Source organism: Manis pentadactyla, chromosome 12, assembly GCF_030020395.1.
Source record: "Manis pentadactyla isolate mManPen7 chromosome 12, mManPen7.hap1, whole genome shotgun sequence".
In the NCBI taxonomy this organism is placed as follows: domain Eukaryota; kingdom Metazoa; phylum Chordata; class Mammalia; order Pholidota; family Manidae; genus Manis; species Manis pentadactyla.
Genome location: NC_080030.1, coordinates 88543845 through 88571304, shown reverse-complemented (window position 1 = coordinate 88571304; position 27460 = coordinate 88543845). Strand labels below are relative to the sequence as shown.

At 38.7% G+C, this 27460-nt stretch overlaps 1 protein-coding gene across 2 annotated transcripts; it reads left to right on the top strand.

Moving 5' to 3' along the window:
- The first annotated feature begins 59 nt into the window (after nt 1-59).
- TBX18 (T-box transcription factor 18) lies at nt 60-27460 on the top strand. Of its 2 annotated transcripts, XR_005027477.2 has the most exons (9): nt 60-509; nt 1664-1868; nt 3999-4100; nt 7110-7281; nt 13935-14102; nt 17182-17246; nt 22922-23016; nt 23390-23552; nt 24580-24714. XR_005027477.2 is itself a non-coding variant. In XM_036899207.2 (8 exons), exons 1-8 carry the CDS (start codon nt 197-199, stop codon nt 25302-25304), a joined length of 1845 nt encoding a protein of 614 aa, XP_036755102.2. In that variant the 5' UTR covers nt 63-196; the 3' UTR covers nt 25305-27460. The 2 variants fall into 2 exon arrangements, 1 of the variants encoding a protein (XP_036755102.2); XM_036899207.2 differs by lacking the exon at nt 23390-23552 and having other exon boundaries at nt 63-509; nt 24580-27460.

Genomic DNA, 27460 nt, shown 5'->3' with positions numbered 1-27460 from the left:
GCTGGTTCCTCGGATCCAAATACGAGCGAGAAGGAGGAAAAGCCCGATCTGTGCTTGCCCGCGGCGGGGAAGGGGGCCGATCTCGGCCTGGGAGAGGCCGCGGGGCTCGTTCGCACTCTGGTGGCAGAGGAGCGGGGAGCGCGTGTGCCGGCGCGGCGGTGTGTGCGCGAGGGGCGGGCGGCGCCGGGCGGCGGGGATGGCCGAGAAGCGGAGGAGCTCGCCGTGCAGCATGCTGAGCCTGAAGGCGCACGCCTTCTCCGTGGAGGCTCTGATTGGCGCCGAGAAGCAGCAACAGCTTCAGAAGAAGCGGCGAAAGCTGGGCGCGGAGGAGGCGGCCGAGGCCGTGGATGACGGAGGCTGCGGCTGTGGCAGCGGCGCGGGCGCGGGCGAACAGGGCTCCGCGGACGGAGACGAAGGCGCCACGCTCCCGCCATCGACTGGGGCGGCACCCGGGACCGCCCGGGGCTGCGCGGACCTGGAGCGGAGCTGCGGCGCCCGCGGGACAGCGGGTGAGTCGGCCCCTTCCCGCCTGGCTGCCCCCGGGCGTGTCCCCTCCGGGTCCGGCGGGCCGGCGCTGCCGCGGGCTCCGTGCTTCGAGCTGCGGGCGGGCGGGCGGGCGCGGGGGCGACCACTCAGCCCCCTGCGCACTGGCCTCGCGTGCCGGGGCGCAAAGCGTGCCGCCGTCCTGACCGCGCTCGCCGCGCCTCTCGAGACGCTCTCCAGACGGTTTAAAAGCCGCTTCCAACCTCGCTTCTCGGGCTGCCGCCGCCCACTGGGCGACCCGCGCCCGCAGCCTCCGCTGGTTGCCGCGCTTGGTGGAGATGTGTGCTTTCCGTATCTGCCTCCCTTGGGGTTCCAGCCAATGGGTGCTCTTTTTTCTTTGCTAACTTTTAAAAGCATGGGGGTGGGGGAAGCGACGGCATCACACCCCACGAAACCGGAACGAATGCCCTAAACCGTTTGGGCAAACCAGGAAGAGGGCGGCGTATCTGCAAACGTGGTTTCCCGAGGGGTAGCTAGGCGATCCCTTCCCTGCCACTCTGCATTCCCGCGGCCGACGGCGACCGTGGGCCTGCTTTCCGCGCTCTTCCTGCCCCTTCGCTGTTCGTCTGAGCAGCTCGAGGCCGTCGCGGAGTTCGGCGGAGCCGAGGCTCGAGAGTTTTCTAGAGGATGCCTCAGGCCTGGCCCAAAACGCGGCGCCTCGGACGCCTATTGAGAAAGGAGGCCCAGAAGCTTCGCACCCGGGGCGCTAGGCCGTTTTGCTGCGTGCTGCGGCTCGCGGGGTGTGTCGGGGTCCGCACAAGGGATCTGGACTCGGGAACCCGTCTCAGGTTCCGCCGGGCACGCATCCGAGACCCGCACGGTGGCGCGAAACTTATTTTGGAGCCTTGAGTGGGAGGATGCCGGGAGGGTGGGGTGGACGCGGCCTGCACGCCTCTCTGGGACTCGCGACGTGGGGGCCCCGCTTGGACGTCTAGCATCCCGTCGGCGGGCAGAGCGGGTATTTCGTGCCTGGGGTCTCTTTGGATGAGCCTGATGGCACGAAAGCTCCCCCGTTTCCGCTCGTCCTTTTCCTTGCCCCCGCCGCCCTCGGGGTCAGCCTCCCATCCGACTTGCCCTCTCAAGCCCTCCCCGTTTCCCCTCTTTGCTCTTTGCTGCCCAGGTGGCTGTGAGGACGGCTTTCTGCAGGGCACTTCCCCCCTGGCATCCCCGGGAGCCTCCCCGAAAGGGTCGCCGGCGCCCGCCCTGGTCCGGCCGGGGACCCCGCTGCCTTCGCCGCAGGCCCCTAGGGTGGATCTGCAGGGAGCCGAGCTCTGGAAGCGCTTTCACGAGATCGGCACGGAGATGATCATCACCAAGGCGGGCAGGTAAACCCCGACCCCGAACCTCACCCCACCCATTGGCGGCTTAGGAAGAAGGGCCTGCAGCAAGGTGGGGTCTCTGGGTAGCATTTTCGTTCAGACAAGACAAGGCCTCAAGTAGTGGTTCAGTTTTGAAGGTGGCTTTGCCTACGTACCCCGGAGTGCGATCTGTGAGGGGCACAGCCTGGCCGCCTCATGGTGGATGCCAGGGAGAAAAACCACTGTCGTCGTCAGTGCGGCAGCCATTGCGGTTAATACTGTTTGTGCAGGGTAATTAACATTCGTGGTCATATTTACGTCTGTTCAGGCATTTATTTAGGCTCTAGTTACCATTCCTGGAAGTGTGGGACATATTACCTTCCCCTCCCCCCTTTTAAAAACAGTTTACTTTTCATCAACCTATGATATGCTTTTTCAGATTCGAAACATCTAGGTTGGTTCTTTATCAAAAGATTTCCTGGCAATGTGAGGACGTGGTGTACTGTGCTATTTTAATGTTTGCTCAGGATGAAAAGTTACTGGAATCACCGGTAATACATGCTTCATTCCTGAAAAACTAATTACCCTGATTTTTAAAAACTCTTGTTTATAGATTCACAGTTATATTTATCCATATTTTTTCTAAATGAAATCCACCACATTCGCCTTAATTTGTTGAAAAATATTAGAAAAAAAATGTTTAAATTGTAGTTTTGTCTGTTTTTTGAACGTGTGAAATTTTCACATCCATCAGTAAAATAAATGAATTTGTACCATAGCCTATTAATTTGAGGGAGTCGTAGAAATATTTGTATTTTAAAGTTTTCAGTTCATTTAGTGCAGTGAAATCTATGAATAATATCTTCCTTAAAGGAACTTCATAAAGCATACACAGCTCTTTCAGGGAGTACACATGGCAAAAACCTGTATAGCATGAAAGTATCCCAACTTATTAGAAATTACAAAAACATATTTTATTGAATCCATATGCTACCTTCTACATTTTCACAGAGCTTTTATTAGTGATCCAAATTCAGTCTTCAACAACACAAAGCAACAGTTGTCTTATAAAGGATGTAGTTAAAGACCTTTAACTCTTTATCTTACAGGTGCACTGAAATAACACCAAAACAGAGTATTAAACTGTTCTCATGCCTACTTAGGAATAAAGGACTTTCTTTTCTCTGGAAGTGGTCTCTAGTGGCATTATTGTTAAAGAAAAAAAAATTGGTAAATAACAGCACTAAAATTTGTGTTATAAGGTTAAATTAGTAAAAAATTAGATTAACTGGAAGGGTCCTAGACATAAATCATTAGGTGAAAGTTTAAAAAAATACTCCTCTATTTGTTTTTTACATACAATAATTTGCTGTTGTAGTCCTTGCTACTGTACCCTTTTAAAAAGGTAAGTGCATTTACTTTAGCATCTCCTTTGATAGCCATCTCTGCGAAGCCAAAAGAAATGTGGATTTTCATTTGCTTTAATTAGCAAAGTTCTGAGTGAGTGTGGTTAAAAAAGAAAGTGTTTTCAGGGTATGGTGGGGGAAGGAATGATTTGGTAAATATACGTTGTGTTTAGTTTCTGCTTTCAATAAAGAAGTTTTACTATACCTTTCAAATTTAGAGCAACTTTTGCACTTCACCTTTACCACGCTGCAGACAGGAAGTCCTGTCTCAATAAAGAACATATTGTTTGGTTATAGCATGGCACATTGGCTCCTTGTGGTTTTTTATAACCCTTTTAAAATTTCACTTTATAATATATTTTATCACTTTTGGAAATTCAAAGTTTCTGTTTTTACCATTTGGAACATTTCATCCATATTTTAAAACATGCTTATTGATTTTTGTTTAAAAATAAAGTGCTTTCTTTAGTGTCATTACTCCTTCATTGTACAATTCTTTTCCTTCTAGCTGGACTGATATTTCATGAAACACAGAATGCGTGACGGGGTACACAAATTACACTTAAAACCCTCAGTTTTTGTATGTCCTATGTTCTGATTTTTTAAATTACATTAACAGAGTGAAAGCTATACATTTATGCACATTTGAAACGTAGAGATTCGAGAGGTTTCTTTGCTTATTCGTTCTCCACGCCTAATCCCAAACAAAAACAAAATGCAAACCTTCTTTCTTCCCGTCCCTGATATACAGGCGCATGTTTCCAGCGATGAGAGTGAAGATCTCAGGACTAGATCCTCACCAGCAATATTACATTGCCATGGACATTGTGCCAGTGGATAATAAAAGATACAGGTACAGTGATCAGAAAGATACGGGAAGATAAGAGGAATTTCAGGCTATGCCTGTTTGATCTATGATAACTACGTTTGTTTCCAGAAACTTGTAGAATTTCCAGGTCCATAATCCAATGCCCTTCAGTTCTAGTAGCTCAGAAGGTGCCTTCTCTTGCAGTAAATGAGGAAACAATTTTTGTTTTGCTATTAATAAATACAAAATGTCTTTAATAGGGGCCAGCTTAGTGTTGCTAAACTAAATGTGTCGTTTATATCCATTTACATTTCGATTAGAATTTTGAGGAAATGTTAAGGAAAGTTTGTAGATGAACATAATATTTAATGAAATGTTTCATTTTCTTTGTGATTGTTTTGATCTTTAAATAAATTTCCTGTGTTTTGTTACAACATAGGAATATCTACAAAATTGTAGATATTTGCAAACTTTACCCCATTAATTTGAGGAAACTTTTGAAGATTTTTTTACAACTTATAAAAATATAATTTGTAATTCATTATGATATTGAGTGAAACTGATAATGAACTTGTTAATTTACTGTTGTTTGGTTGGTAGTTAACAGTGCTTTTTTTAAAAAAAGCTTTCTAATATTTGGATTTTAAAGAGGATATTTATCTAGACGTCAACTAAAGTTGGGAAAGATATGTATTCTTAAGTTTTAAACCAATCTTTGCTCTTTTTCTTCTGCAAGTAATCAAATCAGCAATTTTCAATGACAATGCTTTTTATTTTCTTGAGTTAAGAATGTCACCATTTAAAAAGGGAAATTTTGAGTGAGAGGTCAGAAGATGCTGCCTTAAATTGTGGTCTTCTTTGTTTTTGTGTTTTTATAAACGACAAGAGCATTTAGTAAGTTTTTAAATGCAATCAAATTTGGCTTTTATCACTTTTTAAAATTTAAGAAGTTGCTTTTTTGAAACATTTATGTTGTCAAAAATATACAGATTTAATTAATTCAGGCACATATGGAATACTAAAAAAGTGGGTACTAAAAGGATTTTTTAAATTTGTGTTTTGTGTGAAAGTTGTATTAATTACTTTAGTTATGTAATCATTAAGGAGTTTTGCTAAAATTATCTGCTGCATGAAATAAGCTAGAAAGCACTGAAAGTTATTCTTTAAATATACTTGGTTTAGAACCCATATACTAATTTGGGTTTTGTGCTGAGGAAGATAACATAATTCTTAACAAGCTTAGAAATTATTCCTTTCTTTTCTAAGTTTGTCTTCTTTTTCTTTTTCCAAATTTCTTCCATGTATTTTGGATGGTTCGTTTTACTTAATTGATTCAAATTATTCTCACATAAAGCAAGAAAATTTGGTGTTATGTTAGCTTTTAAAAGATAAAATTGTAAACTATAAATTTGCTTCCATTTGAAAGCTCCCCAAGAATAAATTTGTTTTTAGCATTTGTATTTAGAATGTTTCCCGAAGAATATATATTTTGTAGCATTTATTCTCTTAGAGGGTGTGGGTTTTTGAACTATTCAATATGTGTACTTATTCAAGGTTTTGATAGAGCATATTACTGTATTTGTTTTGATAATAACTATACCCACTGTGCATTTTTTTCTTGCCTTCATAAGATTTGCATTTTACTTTCTAACTTTTTCAGTACAGTAGCATTAGAAAAAAATTGTTTTTCCTTATTCTCTGCTGTCAAGAAGTATATTTGGTCAATTTAAAAACAACTGCTTTTTATTAGAATGTAAAGATAATATTTACAAAAGGCCATGTACTTAACTTATTTATTGAAATTGCACTATACCAATTAAAAAATTATTAATTTTGTGATTTTGTATTTTTTCCCCAAGAAAAGGAATTAAATAATTGAAGGCATATTGAGCTCAAAAGAGAAAGAAATGTGTAACCATAGTTGAAACAGGGTGTCACCAGAGACATTATGGGCATGTTTTATGCCATTTTAAAAAGCAGTTTTCATACTATACAGATAGAATTTTCTGAGACTGTTTGCAAATTATTACTTAAGTTTTATGTCATAGTATTCCAAAATACAAATGAAAAGAAAACACTTAAGTATTTATCATTTTATATCCTACTTGAACGGATCATTGACATACTAGTTCCTAGTTTTTAAATTAGTGAATTTTAAATTAGCATTAATGAAGGGTAATCTGAATACAGGATTAAATGTTATAATCATACTTATTACTTGAAGCATTGTTATTTAAATGTATTCTTAAGGAGTCATTATATATGATATATAAAAACAATAGGATGTTTTGTCTCTTAATTAGAAAAGTAATATTTAATTAAATATGCCATCATTTTAAAACTTTGATGTGTATTTTACTTAGTGGAATTTGAAAACTAAAGAATTTTCTTACAAGGGTCAAGAAAGAGAAATATGGAGATTAAGACTACATTTTTTGATTTTACAAAATTTTGAAGTTAAACTAAGTACACTATCCTCAATTTAAGTGTAAAATAATTAGAAAAAAAACCCTAAATGATCATGGATAAGAAAATAAAAGCTAGTGGAACTTCTGACCATTTCCCCTTACCTTTCTACGATCTATTACATCAGTTTGTACATAAGCCTATAGTGGGAAGTGATATGAAGGAAGTGAGACCCTCTAAAATATAACTCAAATATTCTGTGATTTACTTAAAGGTGAGCTTGACAACTTTATAGTTTGTTTATGTTAATTGAATATCCAGATGAAAAATGGGAAATATCAGCATGTCTATGTATGTGTTAATATGTGATCTGTAAGAATTAATATATTTGCATTTATGGTGGTGATAGTGTGCATATTTTTCACTAAACTCTTAATACCACTTGCTCTGAGTGCTCAGTAGGCCACTGTTGTTTTACAGAGGTTTTGAAAAGTGCCTGAAATCTTATTTTATATGCATGGGATATAAAGAGCCAATCATTATATTTTAGACCCCCCAAAAAATAGGAGCATATTTTATCGATTCTACTGAGTTGGAAATTCTAAGAAAGCAATAGTGCACATACTGAGCCCTGTCATCACCTTCTAGGTATGTTTACCACAGCTCTAAATGGATGGTGGCAGGTAACGCTGACTCCCCTGTGCCACCCCGTGTATACATTCATCCGGACTCGCCTGCCTCGGGGGAGACTTGGATGAGGCAAGTGATCAGCTTTGACAAGCTGAAGCTCACCAACAATGAACTGGATGACCAAGGCCATGTGAGTAAATGTCCTCCTTCATGTACCACCATTGGATAGTGAAGCCATATGTATACTGTGCCTGACTGAAGGCCATGAACTTTCTAAGATCACAGTACTCCTCTCTGAGTTGATCAGAATATGCATGCTCTCTGCAAAATCAGTGTTATATTTGCATCAGAGATTATGCCTGTGGCCTGAGTATCCTATGAAACATTTAATAGGCTAAAGCTAGATACTGCCTTTGTATTGGAATGAAAGAACCTCAGGCAGATTTTTTTAGCTAAAACATTTGTTTGAAACCCCACGAGGTGCTAATTATTATACTCTGAATATGAAAACTTGGGAGCCGGGCTCCCAGGGATAATGATTTACTGTGTCCTGCCTGCATCCAGTGCTTTTCCCGGCTGAGGCTTACTGTTTCCCAGTGATGGCCCAGGCTTGAGCTGTTTGTATTTCATCTGCAAACTCCTAATTGTTTTGTAATGACACCTAATGTGTCAATATATGTTACAATAATAATTCCTTCTAGTTTTAAAACTGCTCAAACATGATACGTTAAGACAAAGTCAGTCATTCCAATAACATAATCATTTTAAAAACTTTATTAATTTTTATGCAGTAAAATTGTTCATAGGCAAGATTTCTTGGTTATTGTTTTAATAAATAATTTGGATACATGCTAATTTTCATTCAAAGATAGCATTTATATTAGGTTTTTGATATTCGAGAGGGTTTTGACTGAGGCAGGATTGAAATGCCTTTTGAAGAGTACGTCATACTTAAAGGAATATCAAGTTCATTTCTCAAAGGGGTGACATAAAGATATCATATTTATGAGCAAATCGTTTGCCACAAAAATGCAAAATGTCTTAAACTACTAAGACAGTGATGACAGGATCTGATTTGCAAGTTGCTAGACAATATCTTAAGTGATTTACCTTAATGAAAATAGTCAAGTACAAATTCATTGTGGTACAGGTGTAGTACCTACATTTTAAAAACAGACCTCACATTGTTAGAGCTTTTGTTTATTTGTTGCCTTTTATGATTTGAAACAATAAAAAAGTAACATGGTAGCTTTCATTTCTGAATTCAATTTCATGCCCTATATTTTATTGCATTATTCAATTTATTTTCTTATTCTTTATTACACAGTCAAGTTGTAACAGTTATCTTTTACTTCAGTGAAAGAATGCTAGTTTTTTCCCATCTTATTAAAAGGGGTTGGCTGAGAAATATTGCCAGAATGTTCACTGAGGGGTCTTTTTTTTAATAGAAAACAATTTTAAAATGTTCATTAAGTAAATAAATATACTCTACTTTCCTTAGTTCTATAGCTTGAGAATATCTTTTAAAGAGACAATTTGGTCTAAAAACTATACACTGTTATTTGTAAGGTACAAACTTTTAAATAATATAAGTCAATATGTTCATTTTATAATTCTAATTTCAGATCAAATTACTGCTTTTATATCTAATACCTAACATATCTATAAGATTTAAATCTTGTAATTTATCTATGTGACTTTAACTTTGTAATATCACTAGACTTTATTTAAGACAGTATTCTTTACAGAAACAGAACCAATAGGATGCATATGTGTGTGTATACACACACACACACACACACACACACATACACACAGCTTTTAGGGACTCTGCTTATGTAATTGTGGGTCTGGTAGGCTTGAAATTTGTAGAGCAGGTTGGCAGGCTGAAGATCCAGGGATATGGATGTTGATATTGATATTGCTGTTAAATCTGAAGGCAATCTGGAGGCAGAATTCCCTCTTCCTCAGGAAACCTGTAATTTTATCCTAAGGCCTTCAACTGATTGGACAAGGCCCATCATTATGGACGGCAATCTCTTTTACTCAAAATCTACTGATTTAACCATTAATCTCATGGTAAAATACCTTCACAATAACATCCAGACTAAATAACCACAGCAATATTTGACCAAATATTTCGGGATCATGGCCTAGCCAAGTTAAACATAAAAATATCACACAGCATTTATTTAAAACATAAAATAATAGTTTGCAAGTTGAAATTCAATTGTTTATATTAATAATTATAATATTTTATATTATAATATTTTATTATTTTATAATATTTTAAGAGGTCTCACACACTCATGTTCATGGGTGAGTCATAGCATAAAATGGGGAAAATATAAAGAGTGTGTCATCTACCAGTGCATTTTTTCTTTTAAGGTTGTGGCAAGATGTATACTTTAACAAAGAGGGGCATTTAATATGTGTGGGGATCAGGGAGAGAAATATATGTATTTTGGAAGGAAGGAAATTGCATTTGCAAATGGCAAAAATAAATGTATCAGTTGACACTAGAGGAGAATGTAGAAGGGAAAATGCTCTTTCCCGTTACTTATTTTTAAAATGTATTTTTGAAGACTTTCTAAAATGTAGGAAAAGATAAAAGGCCATAGTCTTTGCTTTTGGTGATCTTGTAGCTTAGACAGGGAGATAAGGCATGCACACAGATAATCATGCTGTCAGCTCAGAGAAGTACAGATGCCACATTATTCCAGTCAGAAGAGCGTGGGAGAGGTTCCTGAAGTCTGATGACCCCAGTGAGGTCAGGTTAGAGATGAGACATTTGTTTCTTATTCGATTATTGATATGATGCAGCATCTAGGGAGATAGTAGTAGCATCCGGGTGGGACTTCCTGACTCAGTGGTCACTTTCCTGATGCGAAGACCCCTCAGGGACTCACCCTTCTGCCCTCATAGGGCTGAGGTTCCCCTTTTCCTCAGGACTACCAATTCTAAAGGAAATGGCACTAATCTCTAACTAATCAAGCTGTACACTCAAATGAGAGGTGATTTTCTAAATTACCTTCTTACTTTTTTGTCCTCTCAGTTCCCATATTTACTCTGCTAAAGATGTACATGTTTTCAACACAGTGACTTTGGAACTCCATGTAGACCTGGTACTTTTATTGAACCCAGAATGATTGCAGGAATGAAACCCTCACAGGGCTGTGACTGGACGTCGGATTGCATGAGACATGAGATTATGTGCCATTGGTTTTCCCCAAAGTGACTTTTCATCTTTCCAAATATCAGGGATTAGAGAGGAATATTGGTGAGCATGTAGAGTGGAAATGTCTTATCACTTGACACCTGGTCTTTGAATGTTGTAAAGATTTTATACTCTGTACTTGCTTCTTGGGAAATTCATAGCCGGCTTTATGTTGGATTGTATACAAACCAAGACTGGTCCTTGGACTACCCCTGTGCAACTGGTAGCATTCTTGGGTAGAGAATTTACTTATCATGTACATGTTTCCCTATTAGCCTGGAATTTGCAGTCTGGAGGGAAATATTTAGATGAGTATTTCACTATACATAATATTTAGAAGGCATTGAACAGGTAATGGTACACCTTAAACAAGACTCATGCCCACAGTGCAGGGGGTACTTTGGAAGGAAGCATGGCCACACAGCTACAGCCAGAGGACCTGTGGGATGCTTGTTCTCCCAGGTGCTAAAGATTCATGGTGTAAAGTGTCTCTAGCTCTAAGTTTGTCCTCATCCTCTTCCCATTTCTGCTTGACAGTCAGGTGGGGAAGTAAGATATTAAACAGGAGATTGTCTGGATCTCCCTGATGGAAAGAACTTGGCTTAGAGGTCCCACCGATTCATGGTCATGAGCAAGTCATTTTGGCTTTCCTGAGGCTTGGTGTTCTCATGCATTATGCTGGATCAAAGAATTTTGAATGAATCAATTGAGCTGATGATCTTGAAAGTACATTATTTGTAAGGAGTGCTTTATACAGCATCATGCCTGAAACAAAACCAAGGTCACCTTGCTCAAGAGTTTGTGACCCAGTATTACTGCCTGGACTCCTAGCATTTAAAGTGAGCATCTGGTATCACCAAAAATGCAGGGGCCAGATTTGTGTAATCTTCTCCCCCTTGGGCCTTTTCTTGACTTGTTCCAACACTGGCATATAGGGCATCTAGAAAATTTCCAGTGTTAACAGGTAGTGTTTCCCTATTGAGCTGTTTTGTAAGGAACAGCTGGCATGTCTATCAAACTGCAGGCCCTTTAAGCCTATCAGATCAGAAATAAGTAATAGCAGGCTTCTTTTGACTCAAACCTACTGTCTTTAAGGTGGAAAAGATGTGTTAACCTGCACATGAGAATGCACTCTTTGTTTATGGACCTAGGTCTGTGTGACTATCTGTGCTACTAGATAATGCCAAAAAATTTAAAAAAATCATCCATTTAAACAGAACAGAGAGCATGGAACATGTTGATCACATAAATTATTTGAGTTTCTATGATGGGCATTATCGTTGTGGTCTCCTTGTTTACAAGGCCAGTGTTTCTTCTGGTTTTACTTGTTCTAGTAAATAAGCAAAATATTATTGACCACTCATCATTGTAAGTTTGATAGTTCATTAAAAAGCAAATAGTGTTATTTTATAAAGAAGAACTGAGGCTTGTTTAGCATTCTTTAAAAATTTCTAGGGATATATTAAGTTCCTATAGATAATCTTGAAAATACATTATTTTGCTTGAATACTCTTCAGATTACTATTGGCAGTTGTTTCTTAATGGGCCAACATAAGCATGCATCAGGTATTTCTGTATCCCACCCCAATATACCCCATCTTAATTCATTTTGAAATTAGGTAAGGATATAAACAGATAAAATTAAATGTATATAGCTATATGTAGAAGTCTGCTTGAGAGAACGAAGACTTCATTAGTATAAAGGAGCTTTTTCTAATTTTTCTTTTGCCCTGGAATTTGCTGATCATTGGAATCATTAAAATTGAAGTTTGTGTGTTTTTCAGACTTTTTACCTGACTTATAATCAGACATACATCCTATTTTATGACCTAGTTAGGCATGCACACACTCACAGAGAAAACAGTGTTTTGTAAAATGGTACCTGTCCTTACTCTGAGGAGCACACTCTTTTTTTTCTACTTTATTTTATAACTGTATTGATTTGAAAAAATTCTGATTATAACCCTTCAAGTGGATCTTGTGAGCCACTATTAGGTTACTGAAATCCTGTCCTTTCTTAGACCTGGAAAGAAACTTTTACAGAGGTTGAAGATTTGTGCGTGTGTCTCCAGGAGAAGATGAGAACTGTTGTCCCCTCTTATCCTTTCCTCATACTTATGCTGCCTTCCCATCAAGCACTGTTATTAGATCTGCTATCAAGGCATTTCTTCCATTGATAAAAAGAAAACTTTAGGTCAACAAAACAAAACTGACTATAGCACCGGTTACTGCCGGAGGGTAAAGACTTCTTCTTGTGGCAGCAAACCCATTCTTCAGATATAGGGCTATTTGTTTTCTGGGCTGGTCACAGATTCTGAATTTGGCTTACTAAACTGCCTGCATCCTAAAAGACATGAGGCAGGTCAACCACTGTGTATTTCCAACACTTTTGTTGAAGCAGCTCCCCTTCAAATTCCTAACACCCCAGAACCTGGATTCAAATCATGTAGCTCAGGAAACCTACAGGTTTGTTAACTAAATTCATTAATGAATACCTAAATATGGACTCTCTGCAGCAAATAGAAAATCCTCTTAAATGAGGCTATTTCTTTACCCCACCTTCTCAACCTTGAAAGTATAAAACATATAAAGAAGAAAAAATTCACCAGCAATCCTATCCAAAGATGATCACTGTTCATATAATTGTATGGGTCCCTTTTAATGTCTATTTTTATGTAGTTGTGCTAAGCTTGTAAACAACTTGAATCCTTTTTTATCATTTAAGATTTGAAAAGAAACATTTCATTAAGTGTTTAAAATGTCCTAAATAGCATTAATAATGGCTTAATAATATGTATCCATTGTGTGGATTTTCACTCACCTAACCAACTACTCATGTAAGTAGTTTATAGTTTTTCCATTGTCATAAATAGTACACTGCATATCTTTGTACACAAAATGCTTTTCTGTATTTGGATTATTTCCTTCAGATAAATTCTCAGAAGTAGGATCATTGGGTAGAAGTGAGTTGAACCATATTTTCCAGTTCTAGTAGTATCTGAGGGCTCCAGCTTTTCTATCCCCAAGCATCTGGGTTTGAGAAACCTTACTGTGATGTGGCCACAGACCCTAGGCTCTCCTGGCAGACCGGAGACTCTGTGAGCCACTTTAAGGCAGAACCTGGTTATACTTAAAATTTCAGTTGTCTTTGAATAGACATGTCATAGTCACCAATAGAGGAAAAATATTCTCTGAAGAAGACCTTGGTGTACAAATACTTATTTTTAAAGGATGGGTGTGGTGGATTTTATAATCATTTCAATCTCATTTTTAGTTTTATTGTTTTGGACTCTATGTTCTATTTGGCTCATTATAAATGAAATGCTTATGAATTTATTCTTGTATTTTCAGAAACAGAAAATTTAATGTTGAATTCACATGATTGAATACAGGTTTCCACCAAAATAATGGTTTTCTTTTTTCTTTTTTTGTGTTTTGATGCATATTTTATGAATAACTTCCTAACTTTCCCTCTCTAATTTTGATCATATTTTCATTAAAGTAGTGCTTCTGCATTCTTGAAAATCTTCACTTCCAACTGGGATTTTACACATTAAATGCTTAGTCTTGCTGTTGATATTGGGCAGAAGTTCTTGATAAATTTGGCTTTTCTTTCCTTGCCATAGATTATTCTTCATTCTATGCACAAATACCAACCGCGGGTCCACGTCATCCGTAAAGATTGTGGAGATGATCTCTCTCCCGTCAAGCCTGTTCCATCTGGGGAAGGAGTGAAAGCATTCTCCTTTCCGGAAACTGTCTTCACAACTGTCACTGCCTATCAGAATCAGCAGGTATTGTTCTCAGAATTGGCATCTTCCTGGACTTTTCATTTCTGGTGTATATAGAAAGCTAGCTCTCCTTTTCACTGTACCTAAATGTTATGAATTGTCATAAGGCATTTGCTATATGTGATGTTCAGAGCACATATATTGTAATAACAATTCTTTATCCATGATTTCCCAAGTAAGGCCACTCTAGTGAGGATTTTGTTAAGCAAGAATGTGTCTCATACCACAGTGTATGTCTACTCTCCATTTTGAGATGGTGAATCATAATGTCATAATTAAAATTAGAAACCATGCATATTGCCTTGTAGACATGTAGAATATGAAAAGTGAATTGTATCATAGAACATGGGATTTCTTTGCTCATTTTGAAACTACAGTGCATGTATTATACACAGTATTTCAGAAGCATTTATCCTATGTAGTCATTTTGGTGTATATACTAAAAGGGCTATTTCTTTCAAGATATGCTTTTATTGTGATAGAAGGTGATGGATATGCTTATAGTCTGAAAGATTAGCAATGGTGATTGTGACCCTTTCATAAAATAAGAAATAATTTGAAAGGTGAAATATTTCTCTCTGTATGGCAAGCATATATATATCTTTATATAGAGGTTGTGTCAAGTAGGTAGAGAATTGAATAGAGGCAATTATTCAATCCACACAATTCTGTATGGTTTTCATAAGAAATAGCAATGTAGTGGAGGCTGATATGGTTTGTGGGTAGATTTAAAAATAAATTCCAATGGTCAGCAGAATTACTTTAGGTCTCCACTTCTCCGTAGATTTGTATACATCTCAGTTAAAATTTTAAGGCTTGTTATCTCTCTGTTGTGGTTTCTGTTGTTTTAAGGCTTCTTAGGAGAGTCGGATCCTGTCGCAGGTGTCCTCCTTTAAGGCTGAGAGATTCACCTGCTCTCCTCTGTGTGGAGAAGAAGCCAGTCCCACAGCCAAAGCTGTCCTGTCCTTTCACATGCATATTGCGATGCTTTTTTATAGGCTTTTAGGAAGGAAGATGAAATTAACTTTTAGGAAGGCTGGCGATAGTTAAATAATAATTCTTAAAATATACAGATGATGATTTTTTATTTTTAGGAAAAATATATTGCATAAGAAGAAAAGAGGCATTTACTATCTTTGGAACAACCCAGTCCATCTTGTTTCTCTGTCTCTCTAACACACACAAATTAACTGTTTTAAACGTGTATTTTCTCCCAGCCTCTGTGATACAATAAAAAAGATTTAGTGGGCTTTCAGTATATGTTGGTTGGTAACTAATACCAATTAGCAAATGTTGACAAATCAATTATTAGAGGGTGGAAAAATTAGAAGGGAAGTTGATAATGATAAAAAGCAATCATGTTTATTTTCTAACTTCCTAGTTACTATTTTGAAGAACTTATGGAAAATTGGAAAGGAGCCTAGCCTAATGGTTAACAGCATGAGCTCCCAGCCCAGTTCTACCACCAAGTAACCTTATGATTGTAGGAAACTTAAGCCTTAGTTTAAAAGAAAACATAAAATTGAGATAGTAACTATTGTAAGTTGCTATGAGAATTAAGTGAAATAATATGTATAAAACTCTTGGTACAATATGAATGGTATGCAGTCAATAGATGTAATGTCAGTAGTAAAATTATAGTAACCATGATATATCTATTTTGACAAGACACCAGTATGTAAGTCTGAACTCTTTTAAAAATACTATTTTACATGAACATTTAAATTATTTAATGTCACTTAAATGTATTTAAGTGAACACAGAATTGAGCTATAGTAAGTTATAAATAATTCATTCAATGACAAAGTGGCAGATATGGTGAATTAATTGGCAAAGCCTTACATTATTTCCCTTATATATAATGTAGTTTTATCCACATAGTAAGCAATATCCTATGGAACACATGTATCCTAGGTGTTGTACTACTAATTGGAGGATGGCTGAGAGTGCACACAGGAAATATTAGGAAACTGGAGAAGACTTCAAAGATGTCTTTCTTTGCCTTAGTGTTATCCAACAGTGTTCATTTGTACTTAGCCAAAATGGTACAGTCAGAAGTATATTCATTAACTTTATAGATTCCACAAAGACAATAAACACAGAAAACAAAGGATGATGTGCTTCTTAGAAAATAGGCTGTAAATTCCTCTAGGCAAAGTAGAGCTCTGTTAAGAAATAGACCGGATGTTGTTTATTAGTGTCAATTTTAAGATGTGTGTAACTAAATCAGTGTCAATTTCAAAATGTATATCTTAAAAAAAATTGTTTATAATGGAGATTAGACAATTTGTATAATTTTCCCTCCTAAAACTTGGGCTTCTAGTGGTCAAAAAGCTGGTTCTTAGTCAACAAATTAGAGCTGTAGTTAAAATTAATGCATCATTTACTTCAACTACATGCCTGAGACTTAATCCCATTAGAACCTTCAAGTAGTGGTTACCTCTGGTTAGACATTCACTGTAGTGCTCTGACCAGATCAGGACTGCACAGATAAAAGAGGAAAGCATAAAACTTTCAGAGGAAAGCCATAAAGATGATTCAAGGAGAGACAAAGCAAAATACAGAGGCAGAACATTTAAAGGACTATATATCATGTAATTCTGAAGAAAAGAATACATAGTTGCTTAACATTGAAGCTTAGAAATGGCTGTGAAGCAGACGTTGGATATTAGCTGTTTCCCATCACCACTATTGCAAGAGAAACAGTATTAAACCATGTCACAGAGTTAAAAGGAAGAACTTTAGTTCAGAGAGATTATCAAACAAAGGACAACTCCTCAGCAGACCATTCGAATATCCATCTCTAGGGTTATTAAAAGCAAAACAAACTTTATTTACAGAGCTTGAATAGAGATGGGGCATGTTTTTCAAAGTAGATGAATGGCTGAATGATTTCTGAGATTTTCTTCTAGCTTTGCTGCTAAGATAATAAAATACCTGGGACATAGGGTGGAGGAGCACAATAGAATCTGCTGACAGTTAATTTTGGAATAACTTGTACCTCTTCCATCATTTCTTTGTAATGACCTTACTTGACATTTATAATATGATTTGACGTGGTTTATTTTTTCCTGCTCTGCAGATCACTCGTCTGAAGATAGATAGGAACCCATTTGCCAAAGGCTTCCGAGACTCTGGGAGGAACAGGTAAGTCTTAGTGAGGAACACCCTGTGATAAATATATTTGATTTTGTACTGTGGATTTTCCATTACAAAAAAACAGTTGAATTTGCTGATGTGGTTTGGAGATAATTTCTGAAGAGGATTTAGACTTGTTTAATAGTGCTGGGCCATGGATGTAACTTATTTTTGGGTGTAGTGTTGTGGCCTGCCCATTCTCAAGGTGAGTTTGATGTGTGACGCTGGGTGGAAACAGAAGTTGTCAGGGAGTGTAGTGCATGCTGCCTCTCACAGGGCCTGGAGGAAGTCTTTCCTGCAGGCCTAGGGGCAGCAATATCCCAACTGAATATCCTCTCTGAATTTGTTCTTGGTTTAGAATTTGCTTATGATGCTATCTATTGATTCTGTCTTCTGAATATGATGGAGTCTCTTGTTCCCCCAACTAGACTATGAAACTGCTCCCCGTTGCCGAGAGAGCTGTTGTTCTTTAGTTTCCAAATATGTCTCGGCTCTGCTGACAGCCACACACTTGTTTATTTTTTCTATGTCATGTTTTATGGTATTTGTACTAAGTGAGATAGCTACAAGAATGAATTCCACTCTATTACTTTTATCAAAAAGCAGATCACCCGATTCTGTGTGCCAAAGGTTCTTGAGTTTATTGATATAATTCTATTCCAATACAGCTTGGTGCAACATTTTCTAAAATAACTGTTGCTAGTAATAGAGAGTAATAATAGACTAATGTTCTCCAGATGCCTTTTCAGGGTAAGGCTCTGACTTAAATGTTTTTAAAACATTTTGTTTTTAAAGGGAGGTATTTGAGAAATTTTTATTACTTTACTCCAGAAATTATTCTAATACTCTTTGAAAACTTGGTATTGATAGGCTGTGTCCACATGAAGTCAAAATCCCCAATTAACTTATTTTAGGGATAATTTCATTTAAAATTGTAGAGAGAAAACAATCAGGTCATAGTTCAGACTTTTAGTTCTTTCCTCTGATTAAGTTGGGCAGGGTCTGTGTCAACAGAGACCTTTACTTAGAATACACTCAAGTGTTTGCACAGACTTGATTTCATCTTCATGTGCAATGGCTTTTAAACACCATGCAATGTGAGGAGTCAAATGCATTGAAAGCAGAGTAGCCTTTAACCTAGTACAGGTGGTCAACAAGACTAATTAATAACAGGGTTTCCCTCTGAAATTCTTCACCCTGTAGAAAGATTTGCAGGTATACCTACTACACGTTGTTGGCTGTATTGAAATTACTATTTTTAGGTGTGTATTTCAGTGTGGAGAGGAAAAACTTGCTTGGCTTTTGTTCTGTTTCATTAGCTCCTGGTTAGATATGCTTTTCAGAGGAGTTTCTGAAAACTGAATAATTAGGTAACTGAAATGGTCACTGTGAGGTAAAGCAGCCTTTGGAATGATTCCTTTTCTCCTTGACAAATACTTTGATGGAATCTTCCTGTCGTTTTGGGTATAACCCAACATTATTTATCCACTTAAGAGTCTTCAATTACTTCCAGTTTGTTATATTTTTAAAGCATAGAATACATGTATTAAAACTCACTGAAACTCTTGGAGGGCATCACTGAAGCTTGGAGAGTAGATAAGGAACCAGGAGAGTAGCAGGAACACGGGGAGAGTAGTAGCAGGAACCACGTCCAGGCTCTCCTGCAGGATTGCTCTGGGGAAGACCTCACTGCTCTTGATGCTGGGGGATGGTGCTGCTTCTACTCGGCTGGTTCTTTTTCAAAGCAATAAATTTAAAAATACTTTTAAATGTATATTTTGGGCAGACAATAATAATAAATGAACTTACAAGTACAAGTGTGTGGTAAGTTGTGTATGACAAATTTCCAGAAAGAATTCTAGAAACATCAGCATAATGAAAAGGCATTTAGGTTTTAAAATTTGGTCAGTAAAAAAATCGGTGGCATTTGTGAAGATAAACTATTTAGTCTTTTGTTTGGTATCATGAGGTCAAAATGTTGGGTTTGATACGATTTTTTTCCTTCCCTTTGGCTGTCTCGGGAATATATAGGAAGGGCATACATAGTGTTTGCAACTGTTTCTTTCCTGACTCTAAAATTTAGTTTTCAATGGACATACAGAAAATAATGAATTGGATTTTAACACTTCTTAAATTATGTTAAAATTTAAAATTTAAACTTTGCTCTAAGTATTTGAACAACATCTTAGTACAAGAAGAACATAGTGAGCCTGTACATAGCTTGCTTGTTAGTGAAAGAAATAGGTTTTTTTTTTCTCATTTTAATTACTTTTCCTGGTTGTTGTAGATAAGCTTTTTTGGTGCTCATTTTGGAATGTTGAATATCTATAAATCAACATTTCCCATTAAAAAAAAATCTGATTTTAGTATTATCCATTGATGAATGCAGAAGACCCTTATATGGGGAAGAGAGAATCTGGTCAGCTTTAAAGATTTATAACAATATATCATTTTTCTTAAAAAAAGAGGCTAAGTTATAAGTAAGACTTAGAGGGTTCACTGGTGATAGGGGCTTGGGGGAAGGGGTGATTTTTTTTCATGTATTGATAAAGAAGAAAGCCCTTGAGAAAAAGTTCAATATATTTCTTTAATATCCCTGGTTCTGTTGTGCTGTTGCTTCTTAATATAAATTCTACTTTTCCCCATATGTGAAATAAATGAATTAATCAGGAAAAGAAATTAGCATAGACTTGTGATTTTTTTAAACTTTATAAAACAATTTGCTTTAATTAAAAATTATCCTTTCCTGGCTATTTATGGTCCTACAGCCTATTTTATAGGAATCAGTAGCTTCAGACCTTAAAAGCTCTCCTGCAAGACATTTGTGAAAGAGGATTTATGTGCTGAGAATAGTTTCATTCTTCAGTTAGGCTTTAGGTTTGACCCTATAAAATTTTTTACTCAGGAAGGTACAAAAATTTCTTCTCTTTAAATACTTCAGGAAAAACATAGCCATTTTACTAAATAAACTTAGCTGTTTGATAGCATAAATTAGGGTGGTGATAAAATGTGGAAATTGTTCAAAGGCATCTTGTATAAATTATCGCCTTGGCTACACTCCTGCAGGAGGTGCCTTTTATCTTTTCTTTAACTAGTTGGGAAAAGTCTCCATTACTGGGGAAAATGAAGGCCTTTTTTAAAAAGTCCAGATTCAGCTAATAAATATTTTATAACTGTTTCCTGCAAAATATCTGAAATCCTTTCTGGAACTTCCAGTGTGAAACAACAGCCTCAGGAAAAATATCAGTAGCTCCAAATCAGATCACTTGTAGATACGTCACCTTCAGAGCATCTCCTTAATGCTTAAGGGTTATATGTTTGTGATGATAATAACTTCTCTCCCAGAATTTAGTCTATGGATTTGTATATGAAGCATAGTAAAGTTTATACTACCTTAGCAAATAATGCAGTAATGTTCATCTCTACAGTTAATAAATTTCTAAGCCTAGTTGAATGCTCATTAATTACCTCTTAGTAAACACCCATTGAGACCACTCCATGACCACTTTAGTATTCTTAATATTTAAAACTATGATAACTTAAACTCATCTATGTGGTAATGAAAAAGCATTTTTGTAAAAAATTGTGTCCTAGCATTCAAAACAGCTTGTTTCTACAAAGTCATAAAAACTCAGTGCAGGCTAAATGTAGAGTAATCAGCTAAAGAGCACCTATCACTCATTAGTTAAACATAAAATGCAACTTGCAGGTTATGTGGGGTTTTGGGATTGACCTGGCTGCCAAACTGCCCCAAATCAGTATTTTAATGTACATAAAATATCACCGAGTAGAGTAATCTTGGATTGGCTTGTAGTCAACCACAGTTATGATATCTGGTTTGGGAAAAATCACTTAGTAGGAAACAACTTTAGAGTTAGGAGAGGATGCAGTGCTTTTGTATTCTACTTTGTGAGAAACTGAAGTCCAGGGAGGTTAAGACATTTACTTAAGATTACACAGTAAGTTTTAATGAGTTGCAGTCACAGCCCAGTTCTCCTGACTCCCCAGTTCAGTATCCTTACTACTCAGTAGTCCTCTTCGTGGCACACTGACAACTCTGAAGCCAGATTCCTCCCTTCACTCTCAGTGCAGCCCAGGAAAGGCCTATGCAGGTCCCCTCTGTGAGCTGCTCTTCCCTTTGGCAGCTAGGGACTAGCCTTGTGGGGCTTGTGACAGCTCTTTAAAGTGCTCTCAGAATAGCACCTTGCTGAACTTTTGACTCAGGATGAATCAGGCCAGACTCATGTGAGAATGGTTCATGCATGCAAGCCTGGGAATGCACACACACCGCCCACTCATACACAGATAGCTGTCTCCTTCTGTCGCTAAGATGGGGTAGCCATGCTCCTCACGGAGTCATGACAGAATCAACAAATTAATAGTCTGTAGTCTGAACACTCTAAGGAAGCACATTCAGAGTGTGAAGCCTTGGAATAGAAGGGCAGCTCATGTGAGAAGGTTTTATCTGCACATATCACTTGACATGGGTGTTCAGAAAGCTTTCTCCATGTTGTGTAGGCGGTATGACTGTGGGGGAACTTCCTCTAGTCCTAACTCACAGTTCATCACTTGGGGTTGCAAGGAATCCAGAGGACGCAGCAAGCTTAGTCTAAGCTATTAAAGATAAGCCCTTTCTTTAACGTCCACATTAAATACAGATTATCTGTATTAAATAAAACTGTATCTAATGATCCCAAGAGATGTCTGAGTATTGTCTGACACTCAGAAAACAAGCATTTCCTACAGTGGAGCTATATGTTTCATGAAAAGCATAATGTTATCTACTTTAATAAATTGCTTATGGCTAAGGCAATTGAGGGAAAAGTTGAGCATGGGCTGGTTGAGTGAAGGGCCTCATTTTCAGAACCTAGAGGACTTAGTTATCTGATATAAGAAGGGGAAGACTGAATCATTTAAATAGTCCATGACCAACTTACCCTGACTCTTTCAGTATCCATTCATTAAGTGTATATAGGAGCTTTAAAATAATGTTTGATGCCAGTGCTAGCTCTGCCTACTATACCACCCTGTGAGTTCACCTTCCTGCATTATCCCATGCACTGGGCTGAGAGGCCAGGGCTGCCCACCCTGAATGCCCTGTTGCTGGAAGGAGAGCCCATCCTAGCTGCCCTGGGTGTCAGGGAGATGGTGCCCCTGAAAAAGATGTGTTTTTTGGATGAACACTCTTCTAGGCTGGCTGCTGAGGCAACAACTGATGGGCAGAAATGCCTCTTAGAAAAGATGTGGCTTTACAAGGGCATACTTCTTAGCAAAGCTTTCCTCATCAGAGGGAGAAGTAAGGTAACAGGGGGAGGAAGGGTGTGTCCCAGATCACAGAGGAGCCTTGGACTCACATTCACTCGGATGCATGATTGTTACCTTAGCTCTTCAGCACAAGGGAACAGATTTTTAGCCTCTGAGATCGGCTTAGATTTCTGAGGACATTTTCAGGACATCTTGGGCATCTCGGGTGGCTCCCATCCCTTCGTGCTACTGGTGAAAGGATGGTAGCCCATTACCGAAGCATTTCTTTCTGCCTGTGCCAAGCTCCTCACCTGCCTGGGTTGGGGCCGCTGTCGACACCAGCATTGTCTTCTGCGTTGCTTATTACTGGTGAACGCTCCTGACAAGCTGCTCCTAACTAGGCTTCTTTTGTCTCCCCCCATCCTGACCCCTCCATTCAGAATGGGTTTGGAAGCTCTTGTGGAGTCATACGCATTCTGGAGACCTTCACTACGGACTCTCACTTTTGAAGATATTCCTGGAATTCCCAAGCAAGGTAAATCACAAGGTTTCCTGGGCCATATCTACAGCCAGTTCCTGCCTAGAAGCTCAGGCACTGAAAAAAATGCTCAAGGCATTATTCCGTTTGTAGTGGCAACCTCTTCATCAGCATCCTCCTGTTACAGGATTCATATCTTTCCTGTGTGGCATGGGGATGGTCCAGGAAAAATGGCTGTGTGGTTGTTGGTTAAATTTTGTATATTTTAGGCTGTTCATGTATTTCATGACCTTCACCTCACCCTAAATCTCTTGTAAAAATTAGAGGTGGACTAGAGGGCCCTGATGCCCGGTGCGCCTCACAAGAAATTGCAGATGCCGGTCCCAATGCACCCTTTCTAGCCAGCTTCTCTTTTTTCTTCCTTCGGCAGAATTGCCTCTAGGCAGGGTTCTCCTGTTGGATTTATGATGGAAGGTCAGGCACACTCCTGCAGACTTCCCTGGGCTCACCTCTGAGTATTTCCCACAAGCCCAGGGCTGGTGTTTCCTCAGAGGGAGCTGCCCGGAAAGAGATGACCCTTCCTTCTCTGCTCGGTAGGTAGGCCTCCCAGCCCACTTCCGCACTCAGCCTTTTTATGCCTGATCCTGCCCAGCACCCCAGTGAGAATTTAGCCTGCTGGGTTTTAGATAATTATCATTGGTTGGATTGGGCTTTTAGATTATTTTGAGAAGCTGTATAAAACACTGTCGCTAGAGCAATGAAGGTTTTACAGCCTGTCCTGCCCATTGGAATTCTCCTCTCCCCCTAAATTCTGTCAAGTTTGCAAACATCAATCTGCCAGCAGATCCAGAGAGGGGGAGTCACCCGCACTACCACTGTTGTTCGCAAGCAGGGTTGACCTCTCTCTCTATTTCACAGGACTATTTATTTGCTGGCCCTCTGCTCTTATGTTAGCATGTGATTCACCAACCTGTTTTCTGGTTGGAAACGAGATCTTTGAAGTTCTAGACTATTGCTTTATTGCGGGAGCCGGGCTTGGCATAGTCACTGGTGCACACCTCTTTCCGTGGGGAGCTGCAGATATGTCTGTGGCAGGACGAGTCCTTTGCCAGCTTGGCTTTCCTGTGAGTTCCCTCTTTTTTCTGGGCAAGAAAATATATTGATCCTGAGCAAGCTCTGCTGAAAGAGAGGGTAAAATGTGGGTACAAGAGAGGTGATGGCTACTCTTTTTGGAACAAATATAGAGTAAGATGAAATTTATATTTTATAAAGTTGCAGAGTCAGTATTTATAATATTTATTATAGTAAATAAAAAAACTTTGAGAAAGCTAACCGAAAAAGTGAATGAAATTCTATGTGGTAGTATCCTGATATCTTCTGAAAAAAAAAAAAATTTATTCCCTGGGGGGATAATTTGCCTTGAAAAAATACATTGAGAGGATCTGTGTTTAAAATATTCCAGTCTGAATTCAATTAAACTATAATTCCTTGACAGCCGAGACCATCTTCTTTCACCTCCGTCACTGCCCTTGTAACAAGCTGTGTCTAGCTCATTTTTACAAAATTGAGAGGAAAAGATGGCTGTGGACGTTGCTCTTAACCTTTCAACTTCTTTTATAGGAAACACAAGTTCCTCCCCCTTACTCCAAGGTTCTGGGAGGGGCGTGCCTGCCACCCACCCTCATCTCTTGTCCGACTCACCTTGCTCCTCGCCTGCCTTCCATCTGGGGCCCAACACCAGCCAGCTGTGTAGCCTGGCCCCAGCTGACTACTCCGCCTGTGCCCGCGCCAGCCTCACGCTCAACCGATACGGTACCTCCTTGGCTGAGACCTACAACAGGCTCACCAGCCAGACCGGCGAGACCTTCGCCCCGCCCAGGACTCCCTCTTACGTGGGTGTGAGCAGCAGCACTTCCGTGAACATGTCCATGGGTGGCACTGACGGGGATGCCTTCAGCTGCCCTCAGACCAGCTTGTCCATGCAGATTTCGGGGATGTCTCCGCAGCTCCAGTACATCATGCCCTCACCGTCCAGCAACGCCTTCACTACTAACCAGACCCATCAGGGTTCCTATAACACCTTCCGGTTGCACAGCCCCTGTGCCTTGTATGGATATAACTTCTCCACATCCCCCAAACTGGCTGCCAGTCCTGAGAAAATTGTTTCTTCTCAAGGAAGTTTCTTGGGGTCCTCCCCGAGTGGGACCATGACCGATCGGCAGATGTTGCCCCCTGTGGAAGGCATGCACCTGCTTAGCAGCGGGGGTCAGCAGAGTTTCTTTGACTCTAGGACCCTAGGAAGCTTAACTCTGTCATCATCTCAAGTGTCGGCACATATGGTCTGAAGAAGCCTTTAAGTTAAATGACATTCTAATTGTTCTAATGCATTTTCTTGCTGCTTTTTCTTGAAAGCAGTATGAAAAGAAACTATCAGTAGCTTGTAAAATGTACACATGATAGAAAATGAAGGCTCACTGAGTTATTTGACTTTCTCACGGTGAAGTTGTAATTATCTGTGGTGCATCTGTATACTATACACAGCACGTCATTTGCTAGTCTACGAAACCACATCCTACTCTTTTCTCCCCAAGTTCATCTAGTTGCACAGAGTAATGGCGTAAATCTTCGTTTCATCAAAGTTCTCAGACTCTCTTAAAAACCAAACAGCAAACTTAAAACTTAGACCAGACTAAGACTTATAACTTAATTCATCAGAAAAACACTCTACACAGTTTCATACTCAAGTTTGGATAACCAGCAGTAACCAGCATACGGGGTCCTGTGATTTCTGCTATTCTTGGGCACAGTGTGAGAGGTCTTAGCATTATTTCTGAGGTATTTTATAGTAGTGAAGGATTAGCTTTGTGTTCCTCCTTTCTTTTATTTATCAGAGATATTAGATGACCTCGGTTCTGTAAAAATCCATAACCCATAATAATTATTTTCTTAAGGTGGAGGAAAATCTTGTCATTTTTTTCATTTCATTTCCATTGGGCATATAGAGGTGCTTATTCATCTGCAGAGGATAAATTTTCAGTATTTGGGGATTTTTTTTGCTTATTTTATTTAGCTTATCAAGTAGGCTGTTAAAGAATGTTCTATAAATATTTTTAAATTCCAGTTTTCACCAGGGAGGGAATATATGATATGAATGGAATGGTAAAAAGAAAATAAATCCACCTCAAATTCTTTGATTCCAACATCTGCTGTCTTTTTAAATCAAGGGGAATAATGTTGTTACTATCCCTTATTTTTTCGTACTGAGATTTTTTCATTCAGCCTATTTTTCCATCTTGCTTTCTGACCCACGGTCTGTACGTAAGGAAAAAGGCATTTGTGCTGCTTGTTTATGTCTGGTAACTCCTACAAATTGAAACCTCCCCCTTCCTTAACCTTGTTCCTCTGTCTGAGTATTTCCGGAAACAGATAGATTCTAGGGCTTTTTGGTGTTAAATAACATTGTAAGGAATTTCAGGGGGTTATCTCCAGCAATCTATCTTTTGGGGGTTGTGGTGCAAAGGCTAAAGCCCATTATTATAAAGGCCCTCTTGAAGGACAAAGGAGGAAGATACTAATTATGATAATGGAGCTATAAAACTTTTAACCTCAACAGCACTTTTAACCTTAAAACTGGAAAAATGAAAACAGCATTAATTTTTTAAAAATCCATCAAATGTATACATGGTTTAAGATTTCGAAACAAGTAACTTTGATGGCACGCTAAGAGTGAATAGGAAAGGCTAAGAATGCATGATGAGGAGCGTTACCATATATCTGCTGAGAAATTGATGTGTCTCCATCGACTCACATTTCGTATATTTGCCAAGCTAAAGCAGTGCCAAAGAGAATTGTTTAAACTCAACCTTAGTTCAGATGGGGAAAGGGTAGAATTTGCTTAAAACAGCTTGGCTGTTAGGTATTTAGGGGGATTACTATATGAACAGCATTTGCACAGGATGTGTCTCTGTTTATAGATACTGATGAATTTCCTTGTGGGTTCTGTAACAGTTCATCAAATTAGTATTAATTTTTAAATTTAAGATTAGCATGAAGGGACATGAAATATTTCTAATAGGTAGACCTGTATAAGGTGTTTGTATATGGTAATAATAGCTTGACAGAGATTTGGGAAAAGTCCTTATGAGTTCATTCATCCTTGGTATAATTCAAGGAGAAGAAGAGGGTTTTCCATCTTGAGAAAACCTGGAAAGAAATTATCTGTACCCATATCTGTTAATAAGGAGAGCATTTTCCTTTTGCTGTTGGTAATTTGAGATGACACCACAATACTAGTAGAATTTTTAAATCCTTTTTTAGATTTAGCAATATTGTACAGATGCTGTTTCCTTTAGGTTTTACTGTAAATATTAATCACTATGTCACTTCAAAGACTAACTTTTTATCATACATGACATACATGCATTGATAATTATAATTATATATCTGTATTTTATTAAAAAAGTGCTTAAGAAAGTATATATTAAAGTGTTTTACTAAACCC

Bases quoted from the DNA above. Each gene is read 5' to 3' on its own strand.
- TBX18 (XM_036899207.2), top strand. From the start codon at position 197: ATGGCCGAGAAGCGGAGGAGCTCGCCGTGCAGCATGCTGAGCCTGAAG. The intron at 4,101-7,109 runs GTACAGTGATCA...ATCACCTTCTAG, and splicing joins GTGGATAATAAAAGATACAG to GTATGTTTACCACAGCTCTA. The intron at 23,017-24,579 runs GTAAATCACAAG...CTTCTTTTATAG, and splicing joins TCCTGGAATTCCCAAGCAAG to GAAACACAAGTTCCTCCCCC.